At 41.1% G+C, this 15,086-nt stretch overlaps 1 protein-coding gene across 1 annotated transcript; it reads left to right on the plus strand.

Moving 5' to 3' along the window:
* Nucleotides 1-12,190: 12,190 nt before the first annotated feature.
* DEFB108B (defensin beta 108B) lies at nucleotides 12,191-14,437 on the plus strand. The gene is made up of 2 exons (XM_017963617.4): nucleotides 12,191-12,389; nucleotides 14,153-14,437. Exons 1-2 carry the CDS (start codon nucleotides 12,332-12,334, stop codon nucleotides 14,314-14,316), a joined length of 222 nt encoding a protein of 73 aa, XP_017819106.1. The 5' UTR covers nucleotides 12,191-12,331; the 3' UTR covers nucleotides 14,317-14,437.
* Nucleotides 14,438-15,086: the final 649 nt, after the last annotated feature.

Genomic DNA, 15,086 nt, shown 5'->3' on the forward strand with positions numbered 1-15,086 from the left:
TCTCAGTGCAAGTGCCGACCCACACGCAGGCCCGTGTGCACGTGCACACGTGCACACACACACAAGCATATGCAGTCAGTCCTACATCAAGGGACAAGGAGCCCAGGTTTCTGTCTATGCAAGAGAGAAAACTGGAGAGTGATGGCTGCATTTCAGGATGAGCCCACGTATGGGAAAAATCGAGTGTGGGAGTCAGGACGCTTCTGAACCCGTGGAGGGACTGTCTGTTTGCGTTCATAGTAGATGACATTAGTGTGAATTTCTGCATATTCCATATTGAGGTTTGCATGTGAGGAAAATAGTATTTACTATTTTGTCTTGGGGTGTGTTTCCTTAGTCAATTGTTGGTAGGCACGAGAAGCTGACATTTTGCTAAGGTGAAACATCTGTGGAGCATTCCCCCGATGCTGAATAGTGGAAACAGGAACGCATTTGGAAGAAGGTTGTTCTTCCTTTTTATCCCGACTTGGTGTTTTTACATTGCTTTTTCAATGGACCTCAGGCACCCTAGGACTGGTGGCCTTGGCAGAACTCACATAATGCTGGGAACAGACAGACAGACAGAGGGTGCCTGTTAATGGTGTCCATTTCACATGAATTGAAATGGGAGCTTCTCCCACTGCTATGCAAGTCATTTGGAAGTAAGGAGTGTGTGTGTATTAAACTAAAATGAACTGAGAAATCCCCCAAATAAATCGCATTTGGTGTATAAAACATGGCATCAGGAAAGACCCTGGGTTAAGTGTCCAGCTGTGAAAGCTGCATATTTGAAGCTCGAGCTCTGTCTTACAAGGAGACTTGTTGATCTGTGGTAGTGTGTCAGTGCAAACTATTTTGGAGAATGGCCCTTTGTCCTGTGCTTCTGCGGATTACATTTCGTGGTAAATCTGGGGTTCATAGAAATTCATCCAAATGGCACAAAACCAACAGGTGCTTCGACTGGGAAACATCACAGATCAACGTCTCGTTAGGCACAATGACCAAAGTCCACCTAACCAAGAGGAAAGCTATCCAGGGCGGAACTCGGGGCTCCATAGAAACATGGAATCTTGGGTACAACCCTGCTCAAGCATCCAAATGTGCATATTAACAGTGTCTCTGTGTGACATGTGCAAACTTCAGTGCAAAAGCCCTTGGGCTTTCCTGAGAGTGGAGATTTCAAGGACGTGGATGCCCAGGTCCCGGCTCCAGAGATAAGAACCGCCAGCATCTTGTGTGAAACCACAGAAGATTTCTGGATTTCTCATGGTCTGGAGATCATTCTCCTGAAAAAGGGGGCTCTTTCCTCCCTGTTGAGCATCTGTCTCAGCCGTGCTCACTTCTTCCAACAGGACTTGTCCATCAGGCATGGGATGCCTTCTGATTGAGCATACCTGGCCCAGGAAAAGACAAGTGAAAGAAACCGTGCCAAAGGTCGCACTCTTCTCATTCTGCCACCTTCCCTACAATCATCCTCACTGCATGTGCCTGGAGCCAGGTGCTGTTTCTTTCCACCTCGAGGCCTTGTCGCATGGCCTCAATTCTGCCCTGTGTCCTACTGGTCTGAAAAATGTTGAGAAAATCCTCAGAGCCAGGATCTTCATTCCTGGTAAGACAAAGGGCCTGAAGACACACCCCAGTTCTGTCCCTCTGCCATGGAGGGCCATGTCTAACTTCATCAGCATGAAATTTTGCATTAAATGTGGGAACGGCAGGTCCGCCCCGCAATAAGTCACTGGAAATTCAGGCAAGATCTCAGATCCTGAACAACTGATGAAAGAATCCATGAGATAATTGGGTGTTTTGCCTGTTCTCACTGTAAGGAGTGCTAGTGGGAAGAATAATGGACAAATATCTGTTTGATCACCTGCTTTTAAATCTCTGCGTTTGTTTGCCTCCCTCCAGTCACCCAGGCTTTGCCAAGATGTAATTTTGGTTGTTTGCTTTCGTCAAGTTTAGCAATTTTTATTTGCTGTCTATCGAATGTTGATCCATTCTCAGATACGTGTTAAACTGTCATCTCCAATGCTGCGTTATGTTGTTTTTATTTGTATCATTTCTTTAATGAACCAAAGGTTTCGCTTTTGATAGCTTCTGATTCATCAATTTTTTATTCTGTTGTCCGTTTTTTTTAAATGGCCGCCCTATGTCAGAAACCCTTGGATATAAAATGTCATGACGATTTCTCTTTTCTTGCGTCATAACTTTGGTGGATGTCACAATTTATCTCTGGGCTTTTGCATGTTTTCTTGAAGGTTTTTCCCAGTCCACTTCGTGAACTGAGAATTTCATCAAACTTCAGTGCCGGTTTCGACATATTTAAGGCAGTAGCCCCACTTGATGCTTTATTATTTGGGTATCTAGCTTCCACAAGACCATTTCGTGCAAACACTTGTCTGGTGACTTCAAGATGTCTCCCTCCAGATCTCTTAAAAAGCCACGAGGAAGGAGCCATTCTTTAACCTCAATATCACCTTAATAGTTTTAGGGCACCTATAACAAGAAAGAGGTGGGCTAATTAGACACACCTTAGTGAAGTATTCCGAGTGCAGTATTAGGTCTCAAGTTCCTTGACACCAAAACCATGTTCTCCAACAGATCTTCAATAAAAGTGGCTCATGTCTGTGTCCTTTTGCCTGTCCTTTCCCTTCCTTTTAATTCAGAACTGCAGTCTTGAAAACTGGTATTATTTAGTAGATCCCCTCAACTCTCAGCACCAGCGCTCTCCAGTGTCCAGTGACATCTCAGGTGCTAGGGAAACAGCAGCTGACATTCTAGCAATGCACAAATAGAAAAGCAAAGATCACCACAGAGTAAAAGAGAATAGGTTTTTTTAAAACTGTGAAATCAAAATGAATCAGAATGTGTTATAAATGGAAAATCCTATTACCTTGACTGGATTTCAAGTCAAAACCTCCCATGGTTTCAACAGCCAGTACGTTCAAAGCAGTTCAGGAATGCTGAAAGTGGAATGGAATTTAAAATTATTCTAAGGTTTGTGTTGTCGTTGTTGTTTTTATTTTTTATTTTATTTTACTTTAGGTGTATACTATATCCAGCATTTCTCCCCATGTTATCCCCCACCCTCCCCACCCCCCACCGTCCCTCCCCTACCCCCCCCACAATTGCCCCCAGTGTGTGAAGCTCCTCTCCCTGAGTCCACGTGTTATTGTTCAACACCCACCTATGAGTGAAAACATGTGGTGTTTGGTTTTCTCTTCTGTGTCAGTTTGCTGAGAATGATGGCTTTCAGATTCATCCAAGTCCCTACAAAGGAGACAAACCCATTGTTTTTTATGGCTGCATAGTATTCCATGGTATATATGTACCACATTTTCCCAGTCCAGTCTATCATTGATGGGAATTTGGGTTGATTCCAGGTCTTTACTATTGTATACATGGCTGCAATGAACATACGTGTGCATGTGTCTTTATAGTAGAACGATTTATTGTTCTTAGTAATGGGATTGCTGGGTCAAATGGAATTTCTATTTCTAGATCCTTGAGAAATCGCCACACTGTGTTCCACAATGCTTGAACTAATTTACACTCACAGCAGTATAAAAGTGATCCTATTTCTCCACATCCTCTCCAGCATCTGTTGTCTCCAGATTTTTTAATGATCGCTATTCTAAGTGGTGTGAGATGGTATCTCAATGTGGTTTTGATTTGCGTTTCTCTAATGACCAATGATGAGCATTTTTTCATATGTTTTTTGGCCTCATATATGTCTTCTTTTGAAAAGTATCTGTTCATATCCTTTGCCCACTTTTGAATGGGGTTGTTTGCTTTTTTCTTGTATATTTGTTTTAGTTCTTTTTAGTTCTGAATATTAATATTAGCCCTTTGTCATGTGGATAGATTGCAAAAATTTTTTCCCATTCTGTTGATTGTCAGTTCGCTCTAATGATGGTTTCTTTTGCTGTACAGAAGCTCTGAAGTTTAATTAGATCCCATTTGTCTATCTGGGCTTTTACTGCCATTGCTTTTGGTGTTTTAGTCATGAAGTCTTTGCCTCTGCCTATGTCCTGAATGGTTTTGCCTACGTTTTCTTCTAGTGTTTTTATGGGGTTAGGTCTTATGTTTAAATCTTTAATCCATCTGGAGTTAATTTTAATGTAAGGTGACAGGAAGGGGTCCAGCTTCTGCTTTCTGCACATTGCTAGCCAGTTTTCCCAGCACCATTTATTAAACATGGAGTCCTTTCCCCATTGCTTGTTTTTGTCAGGTTTGTCAAAGATCAGATGGTTGTAGATGTGTGGTGTTACTTTTGGGGCCTATGTTCTGTTCCATTGGTCTATGTCTCTGTTTTGGGACCTGTACCATGCCGTTTTGATTACTGTAGCCTTGTAGTACAGTTTCAAGTCCAGCAGTGTGATGCCTCTGGCTTTGTTCTTTTTGCTTAGGATTGTCCTGGCTATGTGGGCTCTCTTGTGATTCCATATGAAGTTTAAAGTGGTTTTTTCCAGTTCTGTGAAGAAGGTCATTGGTAGCTTGATGGGGAGAGCATTGAATCTATACATTACTTTGGGCAGTATGGCCATTTTCACGATATTAATTCTTCCTAACCATGAGCATGTAATGTTTTTCCATCTGTTTGTGACCTCTCTTACTTCATTGAGCAGTGGTTTGTAGTTCTCCTTGAAGAGGTCCTTTACATTCTTTGTTAGTTGTATTTCTAGGTATTTTATTCTCTTTGTAGTAATTGTGAATGGCAGTTTGCTCTTGATTTGGCTCTGTGTTTGTGTGTTATTGGTATATAGGAATGCTTGTGATTTCTGCACATTGATTTTGTATCCTGAGACTTTGCTGAAGTTGCTTATCAGTTTGAGAAGTTTTTGGGCTGAGATGATGGGGTCTTCTAGACATACAATCATGTCATCTGCAAATAGAGACAGTTTGACTTCTTCCTTTCCTAATTGAATGCCCTTTATTTCTTTTTCTTGCCTCATTGCTCTGGCTAAAACTTCCAGTACTATATTGAATAGGAGTGGTGAGAGAGAGCATCCTTGTCTAGTGCTGATTTCAAAGGGAATTCTTCCAGCTTTTGCCCATTCAGTATGAAATTGGCTATAGGTTTGTCATAAATGGCTTTTATCATTTTATGATATGTTCCGTCGTTACCTAGTTTATTGAGAGCGTTTAGCATGAAGGGCTGTTGAATTTTGTCAAAGGCCTTCTCTGCATCTATTGAGATAATCATGTGGTTTTTGTCTTTGGTTCTGTTTATGTGATGGATTACGTTAATGGATTTGCATATGTTGAACCAGCCTTGCATCTCCAGATGAAGCCCACTTGATCGTGATGAATAAGCTTTTTGACGTGCTATTGCAATCGGCTTGCCAGTATTTTATTGAGCATTTTTGCATCAATGTTCATCATGGATATAGGCCTGAAGTTTTCTTTTTTAGTTGAGTCTCTGCCTGGTTTTGGTATCAGGATGATGCTGGTCTCATAAAATGAGTTAGTGAGGATTCCCTCCTTTTGTGCTGTTTGATACAGTTTCAGAAGGAATGGAACCAGCTCCTCTTTGTATATCTGGTAGAATTTGGCTGTGAACTCATCTGGACTTTTTTTGGCTGGTAGGCTATTGATTGCTGCCTCTACTTCAGCCCTCATTATTAGTCTATTCAGGGTTTCAACTTCCTCCTGGTTTAGTCTTGGTAGAGTACAAGTGTCCAGGAACTTATCCATTTCTTCCTGGTTTACTGGTTTATGTGCATAGAGCTGTTTGTAGTAATCTCTGCTGGTAATTTGTATTTCTGTGGGATCAGTGGTGATGTCCCCTTTATCTTTTATTTTTGCATCTATTTGATTCTTCTCTCTTTTCTTTTTTATTAGTCTGGCTAGTGGTCTGTCTATTTTGTTGATCTTTTCAAAAAGCCAGCTCCCAGATTTATTGATTTTTTGAAGGGTTTTTTTTGTGTCTCTGTCTCCTTCAGCTCGGCACTGATCTTAGTTATTTCTTGTCTTCTGCTAGCTTTTGAGTTTTATTGATTTTCCTCCTCCAACTCTTTCCATTTTGATGATAGCATGTCAATTTTAGATCTTTCCTTGTTTCTCATGTGGGAATGTATTGCTATAAATTTCCCTCTTGACACTGCTTTGAAGGTGTTCCAGAGATTCTGGTAAGTTGTGTCTTCATTCTGGTTGGTTTTGAAGGACATCTTTATTTCTGCCTTCATTTTCTTGTTTATCCAGTCAACACTAAAAAGCAAGTTGTTCGGTTTCCAGGTGTTTGTGCTGGTTTGAGTGTGTTTCTTAATCCTGAGTTCTAGTCTGATTGTGCTGTGGTCTGATAGACTGTTATGATTTCTATTCTTTTGCATTTGCTGAGGGTGATTTGCTTCCAATGATGTGGTCAATTTTAGAGTAAGTGCAATGTGGTGCTGAGAAAAATGGATATTCTGTGGATTTGTAGTGGAGTGTTCTGTGTATGTCTATTAGGTCTGCTTGGTCCTGCTCTGCATTCAAGTCCTGGATGTGCTTGTTAATTTTCTGTCTCACTGATCTGTCTAATATTGACAGTAGAGTGTTGAAGTCTCCCACTATTATTGTGTCGGAGTCTAAATCTTGTTTTAGGTTGTTAAGAACTTGCTTTATGTATCTGGGTTCTCCTGCGTTGGGTGCATATATATTTAGGATAGTTCGCTCTTCTTGTTTGATCTATCCTTTTACCATTATATAGTGTCCTTCTTTGTCTCTTTTGATCTTTATTGGTTTGAAGTCCATTTTAGCAGAGATTAGCATTGCAACCCCTGCCTTTTTGTTGTTGTTGTTCTCCATTTGCTTGGTTAATCTTCTATCCTTTATTTTGAGTCTATGTGTCTTTGTATGTAGATGGGTTTCCTGAATACAGCACACTGATGGGTCTTGACTTTTTATGCGGTTTGCCAGTCTGTATCTTTTGATTGGGGCATTTAGGCCACTTAAACTCAATGTTAATATTGTTATGTGTGGATTTGATTCTGCCATTTTGTTACTGGCTGGTTTTCTTTCCCATTAGTTGACTGATTTTCTTCATTGCGTTTTTGGTCTTTGCCATCTGGTTTGCTTTTGCAGTGGCAGGTGCTTGTTCCTTTCTGTGCTTAGTGTTTCTTTCAGGAGCTCTTGTAGGGCAGGTCTGGTGGTGACGAAATCTCTCAGTAATTGCTTGTCCATATAGGATTTTATTTCTCCTTCACTTATGAAGCTTAATTTGGCTGGATATGAGATTCTGGTTTGAAAGTTCTTTTCTTTAAGGATGTTGAATGTTGGCCCCCACTCTCTTCTGGCTTGTAGAGTTTCTTCCGAGAGATCTGCTGTGAATCTGATTGGCTTCCCTCTGTGGGTGACCTGACCTTTCTCTCTGGCTTCCCTTAGCATTTTTTTCTTCAATTCAACCCTGGCGAATCTGACGATTATTTGCCTTGGGGTTGCTCTTCTTGAGGAATATCTTTGTGGAGTTCTCTATATTTCTTGGATTTGAATGTTGGACTGCCTTGCTAGGCTGGGGAAGTCCTCCTGGATAATATCCTGGAGTGTGTTTTCCAGCTTGGATTCATTCTCCTCGTCATACTCAGGAACACCTATCAAGCGTAGATTAGGTCTCTTCACATAATCCCATATTTCTTGGAGGCTTTGTTCACTTCTTTTCACTCTTTTTTTGTCTTGGCTTGCCTTCTCTTTTTATTTCATTGAGTTGATCTTCAATCTCTGATATCCTTTCTTCTCCTTGATCGATTCAGCTATTAAAACTTTTGTTTGCTTCACATAGTTCTTGTGCTGTGTTTTTCAACTCCATCAAGTCGTTTATGTTCTTCTCTAAGCTGGTTATTCTAGTTAGCATTTCGTCTAACCTTTTTTCAGGTTTTTGGTTTCTTTGCATTCAGTTAGAACATGTTCCTTTAGCTCAGAAAAGTTTGTTATTATCCACCTTCTGAAGCCTGTTTCTTCTGAAGTCAGTTCATCACACTCTTCCTCGGTCACGTTATGTTCCTGTGTTGTTGAGGAGTTGTGATCCCTTGAAGGAGAAGAGGTGTCTGGTCTTTGATGGTTTCATCTTTTTGTGCTAGTTTTTTCCCATCTTTGTGGATTTACCTGGCTGTCAGGGAGCTGCTTGATGAGGTCACTTCTCTGCCTGTGGAGGCACTACTGGGTTTCTGGGGACTCCTTCAGGTTACTAGGGAAGCTTCCTGTGTCTTTTTTGTTTATACTGGCAGATTCGGCCCACCTTTCCTGCTGACCTATAGGCACTGCTCGTTGGTCAAGAACTCTGTCCCATCGGTAAGTAGGCTTCCTGTGTTTTTTGTTAAAACATGTAGCCCTGTCCCACCCCTCTAGTGGTGGGTGGTGCCCTTCCTCCACTGGGCTGGATCATTCAGGGTTCAGCTCAGACTGTGGCACTGGCTGCACAACCCACTAGAATCAGAGCTTCAGCCCTCTGGGGTTTGTGGGGGAGGGTAGGGACCTGCCCAGCCACAGCCTGCCGGCTGTCTCCCCCTTTCAGCTTCCTCTCTCTCCAGTCATGGGGTAGAGGGCCCCTGCACTGCTCCATCCATCCTCCTGCTTACAGTTCCCTCTCTCTCCGGGAGAGGGGAGGGGGTGATAGCTTGGTCCCCAGGCTCTCTCAGCCGGCTTTTGGGCTTATGCGTCTGTTTAGGCCTGTGCATCAATCCGGGACACCATCCTGGATTATTATTCAACTCCATGTTTGTAATTCCCGGGCCTTGGCTGGAAAAGATCCCCTGTTCTGTGTATTGCTGAGGCTTTGTGGGACGCACTGTATCTGGGCTGGAGTGCCAGTCAGATGCACTTTCTGGGTGAAGCAGCACCCCTCCCCACCTTGCTCTGCCTTGCCTGGGCTTTGCTCACCATAGGACCAGACCCACTGAAATGCCCCTGGTACCTTGGTTGGAGCTAAGAGATCTCTGGATTTCTGTGTCTCTCTTGCTGGGTGTTGTGTGCCGGAGTTGTGTCTATTCGGCCATCTTGGAGTTGGCTGTTTGTTTTTTGAGACAGCGTCTCACTCTGTCACCAGGCTAGGGTGCAGTGGTGAGATCTCGGCTCACTGCAACCTCCACCTCCTTTGTTCAAGCAGTTCTCCTGCCTCATCATCCCAAGTAGCTGGGACTACAGATGCATGCCAACACACCCGACTAATTTTTGTATTTTTAGTACAGATGGAGTTTCACCATGTTGGTCAGGATGGTCTCGATCTCTTGACCTCATGATCTGCCCCCCTCAGCCTCCCAAAGTGCTGGGATTACAGGTGTGAGCCACTGTACCCAGCCCATTCTAAGGTTTTATGTGTGGAAGTACCATGCCCTGAAACAAAAGATTGATTTTTAAAGTGTATAATGAAGACTGCATGAAGAGTTTGTGTAAGAGGAGAGATGAAAATCTCACATGCTTTAAAAAGGAATATGCAACTTAGCTTATCAATTTTTACTTAATAAAAATTTTATTTTCATTAAAATAAAATTTAAATAACAACAATAGAAGACCCAATCTGACATCTGAAAATCAAGGTAGAAGTCTCTTTTAAATAAACTTGGCACAATTTTTAAAGTAAGTTATGAACAATAATAATACCTGAATATAGTATGTAAAGGGACCAATACAATGAAGCTGAAACAATATCCCTAGAAAAATTATTTGCTGTACGTTATTTTTAAAAAATAATCTAAGTACTTACCTTGAGAAGGTAAATGAATAAAATTTAAAAATTGCTTGAGAAAATCTATGAAAGGAAATTAATCTAGCGAAGCAGAATATAATTTAACTATAAACCACCCAAATAGAATTTAAAGATAAGTGGTAGCCAATATGCCCAATACAGGTTTCTGTGATGAAAGAAATGCTCTATATCTGCATTGTCCATTGCAGTAACTACCACACATATGTAGTCACAGAATTTCTAGTTTGGTCACTAATTTGGCTATTACTACTGAGGATATGGCATTTAATTATTTAATTATAATTAATTTACAGTTTATAGCCACATGTGACTAGTAGTTCCTATATTGGACAACACAGATCTACAATCTTGGAGGAGGCAGTTAAAATAATGAGATATAGTCAAAACAAAAATGGGTACAAATACACCATGGAATATTATGAAGCCATAAAAAAGGAATGAGATCACGTCCTTTGCAGGAGCGTAGATGGAGCTGGAAGCTATTATTCTCAGCAAACTAACCCAGGAATAGAAAACCAAACACTGCATGTTCTCTCTTGTAAGTGGGAGCAGAACAATGAGAACACATGGACACTGGGAGAGGAACAACACACACTGGGGCCTGTCAGAGGTGTTGGAGGCAGCGGGAGGGAGAGCATCAGGATAAATGGCTAATACGTATATGCAGGGTAATATTATTCAGTGTTACATAACGATGAAGCCCTGTCATTTGTGACAACATGGATGACTTGGAGAGCATATTATATGAAATAGGCCAACCACAGAATGACAAATATTGTATGACTTCACTTGTATTTGAAATCTAAAATAGACAAACTCATAAAAGCAGACAGTGGCATGGTGGTTGCCAGGGCCGAGGTGCAGGAGAAGTGGGTGGGTGTGGTTAGAGCACGAAGTCTTAGATGTACCACAGAAATAAGGTCTGGAGGTCTAGTTTATAGCACAGTGCTTACAGCTAAGAATATTCTATTGCATACTTAAAATTTGCTAAAAGGATAGATTTTATGTTAAGCATTCTTACCAAAACAAATAATAATAATAAGGGGGGGTGCTTTGAGAGATGATGGGTATGTTTATAGTCTTGATGGCGGTGATGTGTTCATGGTGTATACTTACCCCCAAACTCACTGAGCTGTATACCTCAAATGTGTACCGCTTTTTAAATCTAATCATACCTCAGCAAAGTGCATTTAAAAACAAAAATGAGAGGGAGTTGGTTAAAAAATTTTAAAGTAGGGATAGATGTTCTCTTGTTTTTCTCTCTTGGCTTTTTTCTTTTCTGCTGCCTGGAATTCAAAAATGATTGGTGAAGATTTAGCAGCCAAACTAATGCCTCTTCTCAAGTACAGCAGAGCAGACAGCAGGAAGGAGCCTGCATCCCTAATGACTGTGGCAAACATCTGTACTCGCCATGGTAGGTGTAAATGTAGATTTAAGTAAGAGAGAAGTAAATTTCTGCCTTGTCTAAGGCACTTTGTTCAGACAGTAATGTCATATCCACATAGAGAATATGTGTTCCTTATGAGTAGGAAAGACGTTTATGGCATATGGATCATGACAGGTGTTCAGCCATGTGGGATGATGCTGATTATGATGCCAATGGTGACAAACAGCATGAAATAATAAGCAATAAAAAAAGTGGCTTAGTAGTTGTGTATGGTTACTTTATCTAAAGATTCTGCTGCTGATATTCAATGTATTTGTGTGCTGGTTAGAGTTTTATTAGATGTAAACTAAGAAAGTTTACATTATTTAATAAAAAATTCTTCATCAACTTTAAAAACAATAAAAATGTTGGTAGGTTAAACTAAGCATCTGTATTGCAAAGCAACTCTCCCAGCTGGTCTTGTAATGAGCAAGAATCCCCTGATCTAGATCCGGCAGATCTCCACCTTTATAGGTGCTATCAGGATTGAAGGAAGACAGTTTTCCTGACTATATGCATACCTGCAGTTAGAAACAGATCTAGAGCTCTGGGATTCAAATCCGGACCTCCTCCTTCCATGTGCGGTGGCCTTTTGCTGTTCTGTTTTGTTCCACCTGGTGAAGAAGATTTGAGAATAAATGACCACATGATTCAACTCCCTCCTCAGCTCTGAGGAATATAATCTTGTCCTAGCAAGCAAGAAGCTCACACAGTAGTGGATGAGGCAAATATACGGTCAGTGATCTAACATACAAGGCAGTAAGCACTGTAGCATAAACAAAGCACTTTGGGGTTTCAGACCAGGAGCGAGTGGGGTGATTCATTCTTAGCAGGGCTAGTAAAGTCTGGGAAGTGTTCACTAGCAAAATGTCTGGTCATTCGCTAAACCAACTGGTTTCTCAACACAGCCTAATTTGCCATAACAATATAAATGGTTGTTTCTTCATAAACTTTCATCTTTTGCCAAAATGTTTGTAGCTGGTGTTCCCATTTAACAAGGTTTTCTGGTCAAAACGGTGCACCCACATCATCCCAATGAAGTGGCTGTCCAATAAAAAAAGGACTCTCAGTCCTCCCATAAAAGCAGTTTTGCATGCATAGAACACCTCTGTCTATGAATATCCCTAATGAGGTACAGCAGGACACTTATGGTCCAAACAGGGACATTCCACTGGTACTAGGCAGCCACAGACGGAAGCTTTCTCTGCCTCCTGGAAAGGAAGCCAAGCTTTCTTCTTTCTTCAGCCATGAGGTTTGCTGTCCTCCTCTTCACCATTTTCTTCTTTATGAGCCAAGTTCTACCAGGTAACGAAATAAACTTGGTAAGAGTAAAGTGCCTAACACCTTACAGGGATTCGATACTCAAAGAGAAATCACCATCACCTATGATCAGAAAAGGGGGTCTCCTAGGAAATCTGGAAGACACATTGGCTGAGAGGTTGCAGCCACGTAATTCATTAATTCTCTATAGCAACTCAGTTAGATGAAGTCAATGGCATTTCAAGTGTTTGAAAGCCTCGTACTCCATCTCTAAATTAGGCAAGTTTACTAGCAATTACTAGACCTCAAAAATCAAAAATCAGGCATTTTTCTACTAAATTTTGGTCTCTAAATCTCCTCTACTTTCTTTCAGCAAAAGTTAGGTACCCTAAGATACTGGCATAAGAGCTGTGCTAAAGCTATGGTAGGCTCAGACAGAAGGGATTGGTGGGGACGTGTCTGAAAATATGACTATAATCTGGGAAATCTTTAACCTGTTGCTCCCCAGTACTGCTGGTCTCTGCGGCTCCACTCTTCCCCGTAAGGCTCCATCTCAAACCCTGGCTTTCCCTCTTCCTTCTCAGCATCTAGTCTTGCCATGTAGAACGTAGACACAGGGACCAGGGATGACTCTGCCACAGAGTATGGCCTACTGCATTCAGCATGCAAACATTAATCACAGGCGTAAGGCCCCTTGCACAGACATGCTTTGGAGAAGTATGTGTAGGACTTCTTGGATTTGCCCAAGGAGGTTACCAGACACCCAAAATAGATCAGAACATTTTCTAGAACTCTTGAACATGTATATTCAAGGAAAAATAAGCAACTTATTGCCTCTATTTTTGCTGTTTTATAGAGGAAAACATTAAGGCCCTGGAAGGTGAAGTGCTGTTCCCAACAATGGGGTAAATGTCAGAACCAAGGCTTTCCCTGCACACCCCACCCGGGGATTCTGTTGTGCTGTTCCTTCGTGTGACTCTCCAAAGCCTGGTTTAAGTTAATACAACATATCAAGTTGTATTAACTTAATATGTTAATGTATGATATATGTTTCACTCTTAATATATACAGTGGTTTCTAGAGAAAAAATGCAACCTCAAAGACCAGTGCCAGAGATATAAGAAGTGAGTGAATGAAGTCACAGAATGTAATAAGTGCACAGATATATTTGTGTATTAAATACATAGGAATATTGTTCCCTTCCACAAAAAAAAAAAATCCTCTAACAATTCACTTAAGGTATATTATCTTTTAGGTCTGCATTTCGGTTCTGCTTTTGAAAGATACATCTATTACAACCTACCAAATGTATATATAAACACATATACATATATATACACTGTGTGTGTGTGTGTGTGTGTGTGTGTGTGTGTGTGTGTGTGTAGAAATAAAAAGAGAGGAGCCAAAAGAGATTTTCTTCTCTTTCATTCCAGGAAAATTTGTAGTACAAGACATTATATTTTTTAAAAGGCTGATATCTCCCATCAGTTTTAGGAGATAGTAAGGAATAAGAAAGATGAACAAACTGAAACGTGCATGCTCTAGAACTTGTAAAGGAGAGCAGGCTACCAACCTCCAGCCTTTTGTCATGTAGGTGTACCCAATATTCTCGGATTTTTCAAGAACACCAAAAAAATCCACATTTTTGTGTGACAGCAGGTTTTTAAGTGTTTAAAAAATTAAATAACACAGCAAAAAAAAAAAATCCACCCAAGATTATTCTCAGGCACTGCCCCCTGTGTTCGTGTAATTCAATACAAATTAAGAAAGACTTATGAATGGTTGCAATAACCCTCTTCTGTGTGCAGTCAGGGGCAAGTTCAAGGAGATCTGTGAGCGTCCAAACGGCTCCTGCCGGAACTTTTGCATCGAAACAGAAATCCATGTTGGGAGATGTTTAAATAGCCGACCCTGCTGCCTGCCTCTGGGGAATCAACCAAGAATTGAGAGCACTACACCTAAAAAGGACTGAAGCCTGTTTTTTGGATGTTTTAGGTCCTTTTTTCCTCTCTCCCTCTCCCCCTCTCCCCTTTTCTCACAGAGATTTTTATTGAATCCTCAGTAAGAATAAAGCAAAACCAGCAAGCACAAAACCTCTTTTGAAAGTTTATATCACTGGCCGGGCACAGTGGCTCATGTCTGTAATCTCAGCACTTTGGGAGGCCAAGGCAGGTGGATCACGAGGTCAGGAGATTGAGACCATCCTGGACAACATGGTGAAACCCTGTCTCTACTAAAATACAAAAATTAGTTGGGCATGGTGGCGGGCACCTGTAATCCCAGCTGCTTGGGAGGCTGAGGCAGGAGAATCACTTAAACCCCGGAGGCAGAGACTGCAGTGAGCCAAGATCACACCACTGCATTCCAGCCTGGGCAACAGGGTGAGACTCTGTCTCAAAAAAAAAAAAAGTTTATATTACATGTTATGACTTGATTACTGTTTGGTTTCCAGTATCCTATCTGATCTGCGACTAAGTATCATATAGGATGGAAAGATACAGTCATTTTCAGATAAGCAAATGCTGAGATAATTTGCTGTTACCAAGCCACCACCAAGAACTGCTGAAGGGAGCTCTAAATCTTGAAACATATCCTGGAAACACATCAAAACAGAATCTCTGAAGCATAAATCACACAGGACCTATAAAACAAAAATACAAGTTAAAAAACAAAAACAAAAAAACAAAGTTTGCAGGCAGCAAAGAGCATGATGACTGCAGTGGTACCTCACATTTCAATACT

The sequence above is a fragment of the Callithrix jacchus genome, chromosome 13, assembly GCF_049354715.1.
Source record: "Callithrix jacchus isolate 240 chromosome 13, calJac240_pri, whole genome shotgun sequence".
Classification (NCBI taxonomy): Eukaryota; Metazoa; Chordata; class Mammalia; order Primates; family Cebidae; genus Callithrix; species Callithrix jacchus.

Bases quoted from the DNA above. Each gene is read 5' to 3' on its own strand.
- DEFB108B (XM_017963617.4), top strand. From the start codon at position 12,332: ATGAGGTTTGCTGTCCTCCTCTTCACCATTTTCTTCTTTATGAGCCAA. The intron at 12,390-14,152 runs GTAACGAAATAA...TTCTGTGTGCAG, and splicing joins TATGAGCCAAGTTCTACCAG to TCAGGGGCAAGTTCAAGGAG.